Source organism: Megalops cyprinoides, chromosome 14 (assembly GCF_013368585.1).
Source record: "Megalops cyprinoides isolate fMegCyp1 chromosome 14, fMegCyp1.pri, whole genome shotgun sequence".
Classification (NCBI taxonomy): Eukaryota; Metazoa; Chordata; class Actinopteri; order Elopiformes; family Megalopidae; genus Megalops; species Megalops cyprinoides.
In genome coordinates, this window is record NC_050596.1 from 24,778,520 (window position 1) to 24,796,734 (window position 18,215).

An 18,215-nucleotide genomic window follows, 5' to 3' on the forward strand; every position below is an offset into this window, starting at 1 on the left:
CCTGCTCTGTCCAGCTCTCCCTACTGGCGAGAGAGAAAAGCTGAACCAATGTCACTTCCTAAATTTATCAGATAATGGCGGCCACGCCATCTAGACTTTCGACTAAATTTGAGCTTAATTATTTTTTTTAGAAGAGTTATGAGAATTTTTGCAATATATTTTACTATTATACTTTTAAATGGGAAAAATCCGTGTTCTCCCCCCTCCACAACAAACGAAATGGAATGATCCGATGAGTTACTGACAGACAGACCATACTTTGGCGGGAGACGCCATCTTCAGAATTTATGTGATGGCTGGTTGCTAGAAACCAAAACTCTGCTCTCTGTCATGCGGCTATATTTGACCTATTATTATATATTATATATTTTATAACTGAGGTGAGCTATAACAATGAGGCTAGCAAACTCTCACTCTAGCTATGGATAGCTAGCTAAGAAAGTTAGTTGAGATGATACCACGTTATTGTAGCAGATTGAGTTTTTACCTAGATGGGTAGGTAGCAAGCTTCTGTCAATCAGCTGTCTTAGATAACCTAGTTCAAAATCTTGACCCGTGGTGGACAGTGCTGACAAATCATAATAATAATCAACCAGTTTTGTGAATTGCTGTTATAAAGCAGTCATAAGAAGTACCAGGTACTCAAAAAGAAAGCACTATTGTAACATTTAAATGCAAATATGGCAGAAGGATCCGAGCAACATGCAACTGAACATGCTAGATAGCTGGTACAAGAGAAGGCGTTTGGGAATTTGAGGTGATGCCTGGTGGCTTACTGACTGTGTGGAGAAGGAGGGCTCTTTAAGAGAACTTGGGGGCTGGGGGAGATTTAGACGCGTATAGCACCTGTTGCTGTCTTCAAATCACCCTCGTCTCTGTTGCCACTTGCAAATATGAGGTGGGTGAGAGACAGAGAGAAGCAGGAAGAGTGTTTTTGTTTATACACAGATCAGACAGGACCCGAACAAAAAATATATATATATCATGGAGGTCCCTAAGCATTTTCTCAAATCATCAGTCCAATTTTGTTAGTCAATGTGGCCCTCCCTGCAGTAGTTATGTGAGTGCATTTGCTTTTTAGCCGTCATGCTCACTGACGTATGTAGTTCACTGCCTGCTACATTCTCATTCTGTTCTGGAGTTCAAAGGAGGGACACATTTTGCATAGCAACTCATACTTCGGGCTATAGGAACTTGCAATAAACTTGTAACATAGCCACCCACGTTCATGGATAGAAGATGCATTAATTTAAGGCATCTGATGCTGTGTGATATCTGTAGTAGTTATGTGTGTGTTGCACATTAGTATATTCTTTTGTTTGTTCAGCATTGTATGCCTATGTCATCAGTCCTTAAACACATAATACACGCATTAAACACATAATAATGTAACAACAGCAGCTGAGTATATGCTATTTCCCCATTTTATGAAATGATTATGAAATGGCATTAGGGGAGTAGCTAGCTGTTAGAGAAAAATGTAGCAGGTTGAAACCTTGCAGTACTGCACTGTTTTGCAGGTGAAGGCAAGCTATGCCATGCTGTGTCATGCTGTTCCATGGTGCTTTGTTACAAACACATGCCGTCCCAGTGGCTGACTTACCTGCCTCAACAGAACACGAGTCACAGGGCTGGGGAGAGGGGGGGGGAGGAGGTGAAGAGGGGTCCCAGGCTGGAAGATTCAATCAATCAGTCAATCAGGAGCGAAAGACAGGCACGTCTCCATGGTTCTCAGGGATAGAGAGAGTAATAAGGACCCGAGAACGAGAGTGGGAAAGAGTGGCCTCCAATGCCACCCCTCGCATTCCAGGACAGTATCATTAACAGTGAACTGAGCCCCCCTCTCGCTCTCTCTCTTGCTTACACTCTTCCTCTTCCCTGGACATATTTCTCTATATCTTTATCATACCTTTTTTTACTGACTTAGAGGCTTTTGCTGTCTCTGCCTCCCTTTTTCTTGGTATCATCTATCACTCCCTCTTTAATACTCACATGTTATCTCTTTGAGGCCTCCATGTCATTCATTACATCTTTTTGTTGCATATGATATCAGGTACCATTGTGTCAAGTCTCGTTTGGAAAAAAAATATACATTTATAACTTGAATAACACAGAGTGATGCTTGAAATATACTGATGTTCAGAAGTCATTACGAAATATTTGAGAGAAAGTCCAAGTCGTGGAAGAAATTCCTTTCTGTCTCAGGGAGTGTTTTCCTACTGTCCCAAAAGGAAGTAAAAACTATAAACTGAGGAAATGGTTAAATTAAACAGAATATTAGTTAATACAACAGGAATGAACTATAAAAGCATTACAAGCGAATGGCTGGCGCAACTTATACGTTGGTTGTGTAATAGCGCCATCAAGTGGTGTGTTTTCAACTTGCAAAAATAAGTCCAAATTTTTTGGTTCCCATTGGCAGCTCATATTCCTTTCCACTAGCGTGCCGTGGTGTACCCAAACAATTCCAAAGTGAGCACAGAATGTGTCTCCATCATAGGCCCCAGGACCTTGGAGAAGTTACTACTTAAGGAAATGAGGACACACAGAAATTCCCACTTCCAACCAAGCCTACAGTGTCTGTCTCATGTGAAATAACATCAGATGAGCTGGAACCAAACAGGTTTGGAACCAGATATTTAGTTTTTTCTTGCTCAACAGGGATTCCTGACAGTGGTTAATAGACTTTATTCTATTTTAATCACACATTTTTCATTTCCCTGTTGTCAATGAAACCCGTCAATAAGCAAAAAAAAATCTCATTTGTAATGAATATTTTGAATATTTTGCCAGTGAACTGCAGTTATCTTATATATATTGCAGGCAATGACAATAATAATAATAATAATAGCAATAATAATAATAATAATAACAATAATAATAATAATAATAATAATAACAATAATAACAATAATAATAATAATAATAATGAAAGCATTGATTACATAGCCAGCGCTGTGTCAACAATGAGATGGTCATGATTCAGTTTGTTGCTTATCCATGAAAGGGTGACTTTTCTGAGCCAAAGTGCCATTACAATGACAAACAAAACACAGAAGAGAAAGAAGTAGGAAGAAAAATCTGGACAGTGTCAACAGGGAGTCTACACACATTCAGGGCTTGGCCTTCTAGTAAGACTGCATGTTTGTGTGCGTTTGAGTCCAAGAGTTTGCCTGGATTTTTTGACAGTGTACATGTGCATGCCAGTGTTGTGTGTTTATGTGTATATATTTGTGTGCATGCATTTGGGTGTGCATGTGTGTGTGTGTTGTGTATGTTTGTTATGCAAGTATGTCAGAATGTATAATACAGCATGGGAGTCCCCCTCCCCAACCAGTGTGTGTCCTGGACAGGTTATGCATTGGCACAGTGCTGATGCTTTTCAAGGCCCATGGAGAGAGACAGTAGGCTAATTCACAGACCTGCCAGAGTGTGTCTGACAGCCCGGCAGGAGCTGCCCCGCTCAAAGCACCCACTCTACAGAATGCACCCCCTCCTCCCTCCTCACCTCTCTCTCCCGTTTCACAACCGCAAGAGGGGCTTGACAAGACCGCGTCAGTTTCATCAGTGCTTGTAGAAAGAAAAGATGGGCAGAGAAAAGAGGAGGCCAACAGTGACCCTTCTTTATCCGTGTGCTCCTCTCTCTCTCCTTCACAGTCCTTTTATCTTAGCCTTTTCTCTCTGTATCGCGAGCAGAAAAGCAAGTGGTGTTTGCGACATCTTGTGAATGCAGGAAGTTGAATGGGCTACGGAGTACCTGTCTGTTTTCAGATACATTGTTGCCTTTGCATGGGCCCCTATTTGAACCCGTGACAGAATTCTGCCCAAAGTCCTACAACCTTCCGCTCCACTTGGCAGGCTTTAATAATAATTAAGTAAATAATAAATCCCTGCATTGTTTTCCTACACCGAGTCAATGTTCGCATCACATTCAGCCATGTTTAATAGCATTTTTTGTTTTATTTGTTTTGATTTAATAATATTTCCAAAAATAAAAATTACAAGACAACAAGCAGTATAAGTACTTTGTTTCTTAGCGCTTTTTACTAAACGTAGCGACAGGGCGCGTCTACATTTTAACAGAGAGGTGAGAGAAGTAGGGCGGCTGCGCTAATGATCCGCATGGCCTCCCTAAATTCTTCAAAGCGCCTGCTTTTCACCTCACACCAGTAGAACCACTGCGCTGGAACCGCAAGGAACATCGTGATCGCCCCATTCAAAAGCATTTGAGTCAAATTACCTCTTAAATTCACACATAACCACAAACTATTCCACGTTTACAATTCTATGAAAAGCGGAAAATTATAAACACTCCTAACTTAAGGTCTGTCTGACAATTAGTTTCCAAGTAGTAATTAACTCATTTCCTCGCTGCGTGTGGTATTTTTTCGGTTCATTCCTTTGTTCCTGAGTACTACTGTGGTGTAGACACTGCTCTTCGCTATTGTAACTCCTCACAGCTCGTAGGTGCTATTTGCCGTTCTCTTTATCAACAACAGGGGGAGTCGAAGCGCTGTAAAAATTGTACATTGTTTTTTACTTTTCTTTGAAAATAATCATTTTTCTTTCCTGAATAGCAAAAGGAAATGGGTGTTTTTTCTGTTTTAAATTTTCACGGACAGCAAAACTAAGAAAAAAACAAAACTTTATATTTCAACGTATTAAATAGGCCTACAGAAATGAATTTAGCCTACACCCAGTGGCTTTGCTTACTTTTTAGCTTAGTCAATGTTAATAGTGCTTCTTGCAGCTGTAAAATAAATTAAATCTGACATCGGCTACATTATTACATCAATATATTTGCTTTATTTAATATAGGTATTCAATACGGACTTATTTGATGTCATAGCATCGATATATGTCGACTGAGATAAGAACATAGCCATAACTGTTTAACGTGTGATGTAATACAAACAAAAAAGTCACGGTCCATTGGAAATGAAACAAGTGAGTAGGCCCACATCATTAATCTTAGACATCCATTTACCTCGTTACCCTTGAAACATCGGCGTCGATTTCCACGCTCTCAAGCACGCAAGCCACTTGAGAGTAGGCTTCAACCACTAATCATCCGGGTGATAAATGAAATCAGAAAACTGGGTCATTTGTCTATTTCTTATCTTTATTGCGAAAAATAGTTTTTGTTTTTCGTGATGGTGAAAAATAAATAAATAAAACCAAGCCGTATTCCTGCTTTCTTATCTGCAATTTAGAGAAGAAAAACAAGTGGACAGAAAGTTCTGGGGCAGAATAGCCAGGTACTCACGCGGTTAGACATCTAAATCTGGATGTCAGTAGTTTATCGATGGATTCTGACGACGGAGGCAGACTACGTAAAACAACTTGCTTTTGTATGTTTGTACATAAAATTCAGTGAAACACTTTGTTGTCTTCAAGAAATGTGCCTCCTGTTTCGAGCTCAAGATGACATTTTTGTAAAGTGAATCATTTGTTGCTTTATTAAGACTGACGGCAATGTCCAACGACAGGAGACTTGCGTGCAGCAGCCCACTGTGACGGTGGTTCGTGTGCAGACTGCCAGCACACGAAACAATGCTGGGGTATGTGGAGGAGGTTTGTAACACAAAAGCTTGGCCTTCACAGGGTCGTTTGCGTTACGCATTGAAATGCGCAGGTCGACAGATTAATGTAACGGGTCCGTGTTAAGGAAAGCAACGGTGCTGCACACTAACTACTTACATAAATACAGTAGGGGTAAATGCACTTGTCAACGCGGGAGCCCAAATGTTTGTTTCTGAAGTGTTTTTCACATTTAGCTTTCAATATTAGTAAACTAGAGGGGAAATGTAGCACTCTCTCTCAGGATGTTATTAACTACGTCAGTTGCGTGCAGACTTGAAGTAGGCCAACTAGATGTTGCGCTGGCAGAGGTTACAAATGACTGCTTAATTTACAAAGCCTAAAACTATGTATCTAATCATTATTTGCCAAGTGTATTCCTCGATGATCTCTGACACAACTAATAGTGCTGCTACATTATCCTTGTAATGATTTAAAGATGAAAAAGGTCGGTCTTAATCCCTGGGTCCTGGGAACGTTAAATGAATTTCATACAAAATGAACCGCGTTCCCAGAACCAAACTGTCACGTCGCTCTATGGCCCTCAGCTCTCTGTTCCCAAATTACCCCGCCGCTGAAAACTCTTGATTTCTCTTCTTATTATTTCCCCTCGCCTTCATGAACATCTGGTGGGTTTCCAAAGCATGAGGCATTCCAGAATCTAACATCTTTGACTCCACCTCTACCATAAGTCTGGTTTGTTAGATTGACGTGTTTTGGATAGCCGATCAGAACACCCCTCCAGTGGATTGGTCGACCAAAGCGTCAGTCATGTTACTTGGGCGGGGCGAGGTGCAAGGCCGTGATGTGTGTGTGTGTGTGTGTGTCGCGGGGGGGGGGGGGGGGGGGGGGGTATTCTGTGGGCGGCGCTGCTGTCAGTTGTGTTCCTCATTCTTGTCAAAATCGACTGGAGCGGAGTCGCTTTATCCGCGGGTTGCAGATCTACTCTACGAGACATCTGTAGATGCCTGCGCGCTTAACAAAGAACGAAGTAGACTCGCCAGTTCTATTCATCGAAGAACACATTTCATATTTTAAAGCTCAGTGTGTAGCTTTTTGTCTTTTGGAAAGGTCCTGGCGGACACATGGATGGAGAAACCAGATAATCATTTTGTTGTGGGTACAGCTGGGTAAATTAACTAGGTGCACCCAAATACAAATTTTAACTTTTCATGTGCATAGTGTTTTTCCTCGGTGATAGCCTAATTGTTTTTAGCGGCACGGGCGGAAGCGTAGATACAAGGTTTCAAAGTAATCGCTTTAGTAGCTAGCGGAAAAGACTTGTTGCACGAGAAACACCCCCTGGGAATTGATAATACACGCTAGAGCTCTCTGTGCATGCATATATTTCTTCAGCAGGCGGTGATCGAAAAGCCTATTTGCTTTGCAATCAATGTGCACGAGCGTTGTTCTGCTTCAAGAGGTTTGACAAGTTGGATAGGACGGAGAAAAGCAATGAATAAGTGACTGACTTTGCGAAAAGCAGACAAGTGGTTCACGTAGAAACGGATACAGCGGAATTAAGAAAAGTGGAGCAATTGTTACTGGCAGTTCGAGCTGACACGCCCGCGGACAGATGTGTAACAGCGTTCCTAAATTAAGACGTTAAAATATTTACAGGTAGCGAAATTGTCTTTACATGGCACGCCGAGACGAACGACCAACGCAGACTTATGTTGAAGTGTAAACTTTTTGGATTAAATTAATAAACAGGCATTTACAACTATTTGTTCCTGCGCTGCTCATGATGTCTGAGCGGGAGTGCTGTGAGGACGGACTGTGCGGGGATGGAGCCCCGGAGTTCCACCCAGGTAGGGCGTCTAGGGCTGGCAGGCGGAGTGGAGTCATCCTCCCGATGGCGGAGCGCTCGAGCCCCGGCGGCCAGGACTCGGAGACAATCCTCCTGGAGGCGGTGAAGGCGGCACCCCGCAGGAGCAGCATCATAAAGGTGAGCGTTTAACTTCTCACACCGAGCGGAAGGCATCCCTGCATCCCTGGACCGTTTTTATTTTACACAGCGTCCACAGAGCTTACGTTATCACAGTAATACTCCAGTTTTTACGGCTAAAACTGTCAATATACCCACTGCTGACCTGCAGTTGATTAAAAACTGTACGGCTGCAGTAAGTTGTAGGGGACAATTATTTTCCCGTCATCCCGCGTTCAACTACCGAAAATTACTCCGAAAGAATATGGTGCTGCAGACATGATTCTTGAATGTAAAGACTCATGACTGTCAAGACATGTATGGGGAAATGTGGGTAAAGGTTTAAGGAGCACATTAGGCCATTTTGACATCATGCGCGGCTCCTCTGCTACGGACCAATACGCGTGCGGGTTGGAAACCCAGGAATTAGGCGCCGTTCCTGTTCAACAAAGAGTTTTTTATTGTGGTTGTTCTCTTACAACGGCGAGTGAGCACCTAATATCACTTTCAACGTCTACTTACATTCTTCTCAGTTTAAAGATTATAATGGTTTAAACCATGGGCGGATTTCTGTACAGTTCGTCCGTGTCTGAAAGCAAGAGACACGTGCAGTTCAGATGCTTGCGGATTGTTGTTCAGGTAAGATTGATAATATTTAAACAGTGACATAATGTATCTCAAGCTCTAGCTTTTCTTTCAAATGTTTGCCTGCCGGTTATGTGCCTCCATTCAGCGGCATTCAGTGCCTCGTGGTATGCACCAAAAAATGCATGCCGGTGCACATTGCTCAACCCGTGACGAACACACGCACAGCTCCTTGTCAACCGCGAGTATTCCTGGTCACGCATGGGTAGATGCTGAAACTTCTTGCCTTGCGGTGACGCACTTTTCAGCCCGGTCTAAAGCGAAATGACAGCCCCGCGCAGTGTCGCACGTGCTCGCACACACACACCTGCTAAAACCGAAACCGGCGCACGCCTGGCGCAGCTTCACGAACAAAACTGAGCGTGAAGTTTATTTTTGATCGGGGCAGAAACGTCCCTTCATTCGACTGAGGTTGATTAAGCAGGTTGTGCGACTAGGCTGCCTCCCCACTAGCACGATTTGATGGTTCTGTGCTAAGAACTATGTAATACCAAGGAAAGTCTCTTATGTGTACCAAGTAGACGTAATGTCGCCACCGGTATGTTTTCCAGGCTACACCCTTATTCACTACTTTGTAACAGAAGGCGAATTGTTGTTCAGAATAGGCTGAGTTATGATTTATGTGTTAATTAAAACCCTCTGCCGTTAACCAGAATTCTAATACTATATACAGCGTACGTGTTTGCATTGCAGTGCAAACTAAAGCAAAACATGCGCCTGTATGTGTTACCATACAGACAATTTTGTGTGCTTGTATGTGTTACCATAGTAAAAATATATTGTGCAATGATCCGAAATTAATACATACCTGACAACAAAAATTGAATGTCCTTCGACTCTGAAACTAGTTTGTACAAGATGACTGCACACCAAGATTGTAACTGCATGTTGAATGTAGGTGTCTGCCCTGCCCTGTTTAAAAGGATAATGCTTTCAGGCTGAATCATGGGTATGAATACTGAATGAATGCTGTATGCCCTGTAATCTGTGAAAACACTTTCTCAGAGACATTTAAAATGAGAGGCAAAAGGAAGTAATTTTGCCTGCAACAAATGCATTATCATCATAATGGTGATTGACAGGAGAAAAGGTACATTTTATTTTTCGCAGAATAATAATGTACCCTTGGAGAGGTTTTAATGCAAGTTTCAATACAGTTATCTAATTTCCTGACTGTAATATTCAGAAAACAGCCCACAACTCTGGGCATAATCAGTCTTTCAAAAAATCCAGACAGGAACGAATATGTGTGCACCGAAGGCTTATACTGAAGAGAAGGTGTGAGGAAAGTGAAAAGAAAATGAAACCATTCTCTGTGTAAGATAAAAAGTGATATAAAAAGGTTTTCAAGCATGGCGCTTCATGTAAGGCCCTACTTGGTGTCCCGTTTAAACAACAAAGCTCATTCTGCCCTCTCCATTAAAACCCTGAAATGTGCTGTAGGACACTAAGGTGTTTTTCAGACTTTCCATTGTAATGGACTCACCCAGAATCAGCCACCCCACATCAGGTCCTCTACCCCCCCCCCCCCCAGACATTTCACATAAAATGTAGTGATGTAGTGTATAGTTATCCAGGAGCAGTCATTGGTGGCAGAAGAAATCTCCAGACTGTGAAGCCTCCAGACAGGAACCGGTGAAAGGTGACTGACAGGTGGTGAAGATGATGTCAGTAATAGTCATGGCAGTGAACTGGAGGATTGTAACCTGACCTGCTCTGAGTGCTGTTTGCTGCTGAGAGTGTAATGCTGGTGCCCTGGCAAACTGATTCACGACTAACCAGTCAGTAGCCGTGATTGCAATATAACGTCTGAAGTTGTGGGCGTGGGACAGAGGGAAGGGTAGTGGTGACGGTGGCAGACGGTGGCAGCTTGTTTGGTCTCTCCGTTGTGACTGTAGAGTGATGCATCTGGATTGTGTCCAAGTGTCCCTATAAAGAGGACATACCTACTTTCCCTGTGATCAACCTTAGAACCTAAACAAAGAATAGATGTAGTGGTTTGAGTGGCACTTGTCGATATCTGCTGTGAATGTGTGGATTGATTGAGGACTGTCACCGGGCCTTGGATTTATGAGTTTTGTCTGGTCCAGTTTTTGTCTGCTGGAGTGCAGCATAGTGGTATGGGGCAGGGCTCATAACTGAAAGGTTTCTGGTTCAGTTACCTGGTGGGGCACAGCTTTTGTACCCTTGGGCAAGGTACATAGCCCAGAGTTGCCTCAGTAAATATCCAGCTGTATAAATGCATAACATGTAAAAACTGTAACCTATGCAAGTCGCTCTGGATAAGAGCGTCCGCTAAATGACAACAATGTAATGTAATGGTCCGGGCCGCGCAGTCTTGCCGGGATGGTACGCAGACTATGTGCCTTGAATGTTTCCATCGCACTGGCCTGGTGTTTCTCCCTTGCGGTGGAGGTGTCTCAGTGTCTCCCCAGCCAGCTGGGTGGATCTACGTGTGTCTTCAGTTCCTCATGCACTGAAGCTCAGCAGAGCTGTCAGCTGCTGTTGGGTTAAAATGTGGTTGTTTCGGGCAGGGCAGAGGTGCTCTCATTCTCACCGCTTGCCCTCTCTTTCCTTTCATCTCTCTCTCTGTTTGTTTTGCTCTTACCATCTCCCTCTCACTTTTCAATCCCCATACACATCTCCCTCTCTATTTCTTTATCTTTCTCCTCCTCTTTCATTACTTTTCTTGCTCTCTCTCTCTCTCTCCCTGTGTGACCCCGTCTCCCTCTCTCCCCCTCCTTAGCTCCTGACAATGATCTGTTTACAATGTGCTGCTGGCTGTAGGCCAAGAATAATGTCGATGTGCCTGCTGTGTGATTGTGTGTTTATGCAAGTGTGTGTGTGTTTCCTGACAGCAACGGGGGGATATGGGGTTGTCCCCCAGTGTCATCCAGCTAAAGCGCGCTAGGAACTCTTTCCATAGCACCGAGTCACAGTACTGGATGCTGTTCATGGGGGCTCTGTGTGTGTGTGTGTGTGTATGTGAGAGAGAGAGAGAGAGACAGAGTGTACGTGTATATGTGTGTGTGTGTGTGTGCTTGTGAGAGGAAAAGATATTGTATCTGTGCATGTGTGAGAGAGGCGGGGAAGAGAGTGCAGGGAGTGTGTGCATATTTATGTGTATGTGTTTGTGAGAGAGAGGAAAAGAGATTGTGTGTGTACACTGTTGCATTGTTCAGTGTTCATTGTGTTCACTGTTTTGTTACTGCTTGTCAGAGGTGTTTCTGAGCTGTTTTTTGGGAGCTCCTCATGTGTGAGCATGTTGTGGGTGTGAGGGCTCATTCTGTCTTGCGCGTGGCGGACCGTGTGTGGGTGTGGCCATGGATGACTGAGAGCATATGGGCTGGGTGTGAAAGAGGTGCCTGAGCATTTTCCTCATTTGTAAACTTTTATGCTTGCGGCATCTGTGTGTGTGTGTGTGTAAGTTTGCTTTTTCTTCAGTGTGCTTCTTTTTTTTTCGTAACTGCGTGTGCATGTGAGTGTTTGCGTGTGGTCTGCAATCTTTCACATGTGTCTGCGTGTAAGCATGTGTCTAGCATGTGATCTTGGATGTTGTCTTTTTTGGCATGTGTAAAAGTGGATGTTTAGGACAGCTCTGGGTCATTGTGTGTAGGTTTGTTATGACTTGCGGCGAGCAGCGCAGAAGAGAGAGAGAGATGGAGAGAGAGAGAGAAGGGTGGGGGCCAGAAAAGGAGGTGTTTCACTGTTATGTTTCCTGTTTAGTAACAGCCCGATGACAGCAAATGATGTTGTCGTGAATGTGCTGCTTTCTCTTTCTCATTACTACTTTATTTACTTGGGTGCATGTCTGTTGCTTTAATTTTCCTGACTGGGTCATGTCAAACAAGCCACTTTAAGCAATACTGTACTGAGAGGAAGAAAGAGGAGATTGCGGGGAAAATGGGGAGGCTGTTTGAAGGTATGAATAGTCAAATAAGCACAGGGTTGCAATGTGACAGACTCACACAGAAGCAGCAGGCAGAAGCAAATTTCCCCTCACTGCATTGCACCTACCTAACCACAGGGTGTGAGCCCACCAGATTAGAAGTCAGTGATGGGTGGACCAAGTTCAGCCTGGGTGAGAACTCCCTCATAGGTGTGAAAGCGGCAGCACTGACCCCTACCTCATGCGCGCACGTGTCCCCAGGGTTCAGGAGCCGAGTGAAAACAGGTCACACTCTGTAATCTGCTGTCCACACTTTACAGTCCACGGTTTGCCCTCTGCAGTCTACACCATATACTACACACTACACTACGTTGCACACTACACACCACACTACATTGCAGACTACACACTACCCTACATTTCACACTACAAACTACACTCTGCACTACACTCTACAGTGTGCATGCTCAGACTACATTCTGCACTCAACACACTACACTGCACAATGTGTGCCACACAGTGCACACTACACTGCATAGTACACACACCCCACTGAGTGTAACACTACACACTACACACACTACATTGTACACTACGCACTACACATTACACTACAATGTACACTACACACTACACTCTACTGTGTGCCTGCTACAGACTACACTCAATATGCTGCATTGCACAATGTGTGCTGAACACTGCACATTACGGTACATAGTACACACTGCACCCTACTGAGTGTACACTACACACTACACTACAATGTACACTACACCCTACATTGTACACTATACACTACACTCTACACTGTATAGTGCACTCTATACATCGCACACCATACATTTCACTCTGCACTATGTATACTACACAGCACACACTATACAGTACACTATTGAACACACTTGAGCAATATTATGTATGGTCCAATTCTATGAAAGAATGGTCCATGATGTGTGTGTATTACATTTGTAGGAGTGATCCTGTGTGAGATTGACTCATTTGCTTGTTTTAGTGAAACTTGAGTGGCTCAAATTGCTTGGCCTTTTTTATCAACCTTTCCTTCACAGTTTAGATTGGGGTAGATCTATGATTATGTCAGCCACATTTTGTGCCAATCTGTCTAACAGTTTAGGAAAAGATAAACATGATAGATATGCAGCTTTTTTCTGAAAGTCAGAAATCCAAGATTGTGGAGACAGATAATATAATATGTGTATGTGGCTATTGGACATATGTGTGCAAAATGTCAGGGCTCTATGGCTTAAGATTTATTGGAGTCATTTTTGGAAACGTCACATTTTGCTGTCACATTGGATTTTGCTGTCGAGTTGCAAGAACTGCATATTAACTGGGCACATATGGAACCTCATCAAATATGGCCTATCACCCTCTACAAGTGTGAGAAAAAAAATGTGTGTTTTCAGTTTTATAGCCATTCTCAGAAGTTGCAGAAAAATAATGTGAACAGTTATAATGGGGTGATTTGTGCATTTGCTTCTTCGCTGCCTTATAGCTACCTTATATCCTATCCATCCTTGTATTCATTTGTAAAGGTGATCAGCTTCATTTTACACTTGAAATTAGGGGTGAGGTGTTGGAATGCCTACCTTTCCACACATATGTTGCGGTTTTGCAGGTTTTGTACTTTGGGGGTTGGATGACAAATAACCAGAATGCTTTTTGCGCCAGCATGCTCTCTTGTGTGTGTAAGTTGTGATTGCATCTTACAGGACCCAACAATAACACTTTTAATTACAGAATTAAAGTAATTCACAATGGGTGTGTTTCCTATTCACGCCAGAGGCCACACACAAAACTCTGAAGGGTTGTGTGCTGGCTACCCTTTCTCTATTCTCTGTTCTGCATACACCACTCAAGACTATCTACACTATATTCTACACTGTGTTCAGTACAGTACACTTAACAATCTGTGCACTGTGCTCTGCAGTCTGTACACGACAGTCTGTGTTCTACACTTCACAGTCTGTAAACTATACTTTACACTTTACACTCTTCACTGTTCTCTAATCTGTAAACTATACTGTACACTCTGGAGTCTTCTCCCAACACTCAGCATTGCGGACTGAATACCTCATGCTGTTCTGTGCCTTGTACTTGGCAGGAGCTGTTATTATCAGCTGTTATTTTGTCTGTGAGCGGAGAGGAGAGGAAGGCACTGTACCAGTCTGTTTTCCTCCCACCAGTTTTCCCTCTCTCCCTCCCTCTTTCCCTCCCATCTCTCTCTCTCTTTCTCCCTCTCACTTCTCCTGTTCCCCACTCCCTCTCTCTGCCTGTCTTTCACACAAGGCTGTGCCCCCACTCTCTCTTCTACTTCCCATAATCTCCCTTTCTCTGCCTCTCCACTCTCTCTGCCCCCCCCCCCGGCTCTCCTTCGCTCTGTCATTGCCTGGCTGCAGTGGGGAGAGTGCGGTATGGAAAGAAGGATGAGAGCACAATCATCATCGCCTGGCTTTTGTCAGGAGATGTTCTCGGATGCTTAAAATGTCAGCGCCGGGTTCGAGCGACTGAGGCACACAGGATTAGGGCTCAGTATGGCATTGTCCTGAGCTGTTGTGCGTTCAGAGGGAGTGCTCTGAGTAAAATCAGTTGAAGGAATAGTCAGGGTGCATGCGTGTGTCAGGGAACGCCGCTGTGTATGACGTGAAGAGAAATTCAACACTGAATGGACATGAAAGTTTGAAGATGGTGCGGATCTTCATGCGTGTGCGGGAGGCGGGTTTGTGTGCAGTCTGCTCAGTGTGTTTAGTGGCACAGTGTGTTGAGTATTACGCAGCACAGTGTGTTGAGTATTACGCAGCACAGTGTGTTGAGTGGAGGCTGGAATGAAGGGTTAGGGTGTGTGTGCCTCTGTGTGAGTCAGGGAAGACTGCAGCCGCATGGAGGGTGGAATGCAATGTGGCTGCCAGGGTGCCATGACATCACTGCTGTTGGGAGTGGAGATCCCTGGCTAGATACTGCGACTCCATGGCAACCTGTGCCCTGTGACACCCGCCAGTCTTCAGAGAAAGGGGGAGACACACAAAGGGGGGGGGGGATATGGGGGTGAGGGTGGGGGGGGGGGCCTTAGATTAGCTGTGGTGAGGTTATTATGTTTTTCTTTCTTTAGGGGTTTAACGGAATACCAGATGTCCTGGTGATCTGATACTCACAATCCAGGAGAAATTAAAGCAGGAACGCAATGAAAGCCACAGCACTTACGTGGAAAGGCTGCCAACGGGACCGCTTGCCTCACTACTGACACACACACACGCACGCACGCACACTCTCACACACATACACAAACATACACACACACACTCGCACATACACACACACACACGCACACACATATGCACACACACACACACACATGCATGCACACACACGCACACACGCACACTCACACACGCACACACACACTCACACACACACACACGCACACACGCACACTCACACACGCACACACACACTCACACACATACACAAACATACACACACACTCACACACACACACAAGCACACACACACTCACACACACACACACACACGCACGCACACTCGCACACACACACATACACACACACACACTCACACACACACTCACACACACACAACCACATGCACATATGCACATGCAAACACAGACGCACAGACACATACACAAATACATGCAGGCGCACACACAGACAGACACAAACAAACAGCAGCGACCATTGGATGTCGAGGGTCGTGGCGGCTTGAAGTTCAGCTCCCTTGGGCGCGCTGGGTGGTAGCTGCTTTGTGCGGCTTTTTCAATGACCAAGCCGAGAAAAGGACGCCCGTCTAAAGCATAACTTCCAAGAATAAGCCTCTGTAACAGGATTAGAGCTCTAATCGTCTTTCTGTTCCCTCAGCCACACTACAATGCCCCCAGGCTGATTAGGCACAGAATCCCCATCAGGCCTGGAGTGGGAGACGTTGGGGTACAGTGGGAGTGGGAGAGAGTACAGTAGTGTGAGAGTGGAGGAGTGTGGAGTAGAGTGGGAGTGGGGGGAGAGAGTGGGAGCAGGAGAGGAGTCAGCCACGGAGTGGGGTGAGAGCGGAAGAGTGGTTAGTATTGGGTTAGAGGGGGAGGAATATCCTGAATACCAGTAAACGAAGGTAAAGAGTTTTAAAGTGTAGACCTCGTGATGGCGCGGACTGTGTGAGGGTGATTACAGATGGGGCGTACCTTTGTTGAAGTGGCAGTCTGAATGAAATGGTGGGAGTGAGAGCGTTGTTGGAAAGGAAGGCCGGGAGGCTGGAAGGGGAGTGGGAAAACTGACTCAGAACAAATGGGATGGGAATGCGGTGTTGGAGTCAGACCGGGGAGAAAACTGTGAGGCGATCTTTCATTTGCGAATGTTATCTGATGGGAGAGTTATGCAATTTCCCTCTCCATCTCTGTCTGTCTTTGAGATACGTCTCCCTCCCCCTGCTGTTCTCCACTCCTCTCTGCTTCCGGCACCCGGTCTTATATAGTCAGTCTGTCACGGATCAAAACACAGACCTGACTGTACAGTCATTCATTAATCAGGAATCATACGCAGACAAGTGACAAAGCTTACTGCGCAATCGTGTATTTGCATATCACAAACACACAGATCACAATACGCAACGGATTGCGCAGTCAGAGACAAGAGCTCATGTACAGCCACATCAGGGCACATTATTAACTGCGCAGTCATGGAGCAGAATAAACAGCTGACTGCGCAGAGCTCGTGTCCAGACAGGTCCCAACCAGTAGTTTATCTTGTAGGTGTCACGTACAGACAGCTTATGACACATTACTCACAGTGCAGGCGGGTCATTCCGTGAGAAACGAGACTGATTTTGGCAGGAGTCACTCAGATTCTCTTGAAAATTGTCACATATTTTTGTAATATAGAGATTTAGACATTGCACAGGTGATAAACCAAATTTATATTATATATAATTTTTGAGATATGGTTAATTGAAGTAGTCATGTTTTGCTATTTTGTGCCTAATGAAGATAATGCAATCCTGTAGCTTGACACCAGCAAAACTCAGTCACATTGTTGGTGTCAAATTAAAGCTTGTAGAGGGCCCTTGAATATTTATAGCTTTTGAGATTAGTTGAGAAGTGATGTGATAAGCATTAATATATACAATAAATACATAAAATATTGTTATTAACAAGCAAATATTATTATTCTGTGATTATGATGTTAGAATCATCTAGAATTTTACTGAATCAGAATTTTGTACAAATTCCATCATATGATCACAGCAATTTTCAGATGTGGACGCCTTGGAGTCTTTCATACACTGCCCACCTAGATGAAGGGATAATGTGATTGCCGTTGCTCTCTACAGTTGCTCTTATTAGATCTTTTCCGTTGCAGTCATAATGCAATAGAGGAATCTCACTGTTGCTCACCTCTGAAGTGTTCTGGAAAGACTCCAGCACATTGCCAAGCCACCGATTTCCATCATGTTCTGTCTTGAGAAGCCTCCTGACGACCTCAAAAGCTGGCTCTTCTGTGATAAGAAGGACGACCCAGGGAAACCTAGACTCCGAGCTCTTTGGATAAAAAAATAACCCATGGGCAGACTAATAGTAATACACAACCAACTGCGCAGTCACACATGAGTACAGAGCTCACTGTGCAGTCATAGAGCAGAACTACAGTAGATCCAGACACAAGGGCAAGTGTGTGAGCACAGATGGGAGAATTGGCACAGAGCAACAAGGATTTCATTACAGTGTCATGGCTCTGAAGTTCATATAAAGCTTATTCATGCCAGTGATTATGACAAGATTCTTCCTTTCACCCCCCTCTTTCTGTCTTTCTTTCTTTCTTTCTCTTTTTTTCTGTCTTTCTTCCTCTCACTGTCTCTCATTTTTTTTCTCTTTCTCTCATTCAGTTTTCTGAACAAAACAGGCATTTCCTGTATTTTACTAGGAGGGAAAGTGGTGGTGACCCCAGTGACTTCTGACCTTGAAAAGAGGTTCATTGCTTGGCTTCCATGGAGACCAAACGGAAGTACGAGCTTTTGTCTGACCACTGTTGTTTCCATCTTTCTTGCTCTGTCTAAATCTAAATCTCTGTCTATATCTGTACCAATATATCTTTCTGTGGAATTGAAATGAGAAGAATGTCTTTCAAATATAGATTATTTATACTCTCCCAT

At 44.0% G+C, this 18,215-nt stretch overlaps 1 protein-coding gene across 1 annotated transcript in view; it reads left to right on the top strand.

Annotated features, from left to right (window-relative positions):
* Positions 1–6,531: 6,531 nt before the first annotated feature.
* The window catches only part of plcl1 (phospholipase C like 1), a 49,371-nt gene continuing 37,687 nt past the window's right edge, over positions 6,532–18,215 (top strand). The window contains exon 1 of the mRNA XM_036545417.1: positions 6,532–7,528. Coding sequence (XP_036401310.1) covers positions 7,325–7,528 — 204 coding nt within the window. The 5' untranslated portion in view covers positions 6,532–7,324. The remainder of the gene's footprint in view (positions 7,529–18,215) is intronic.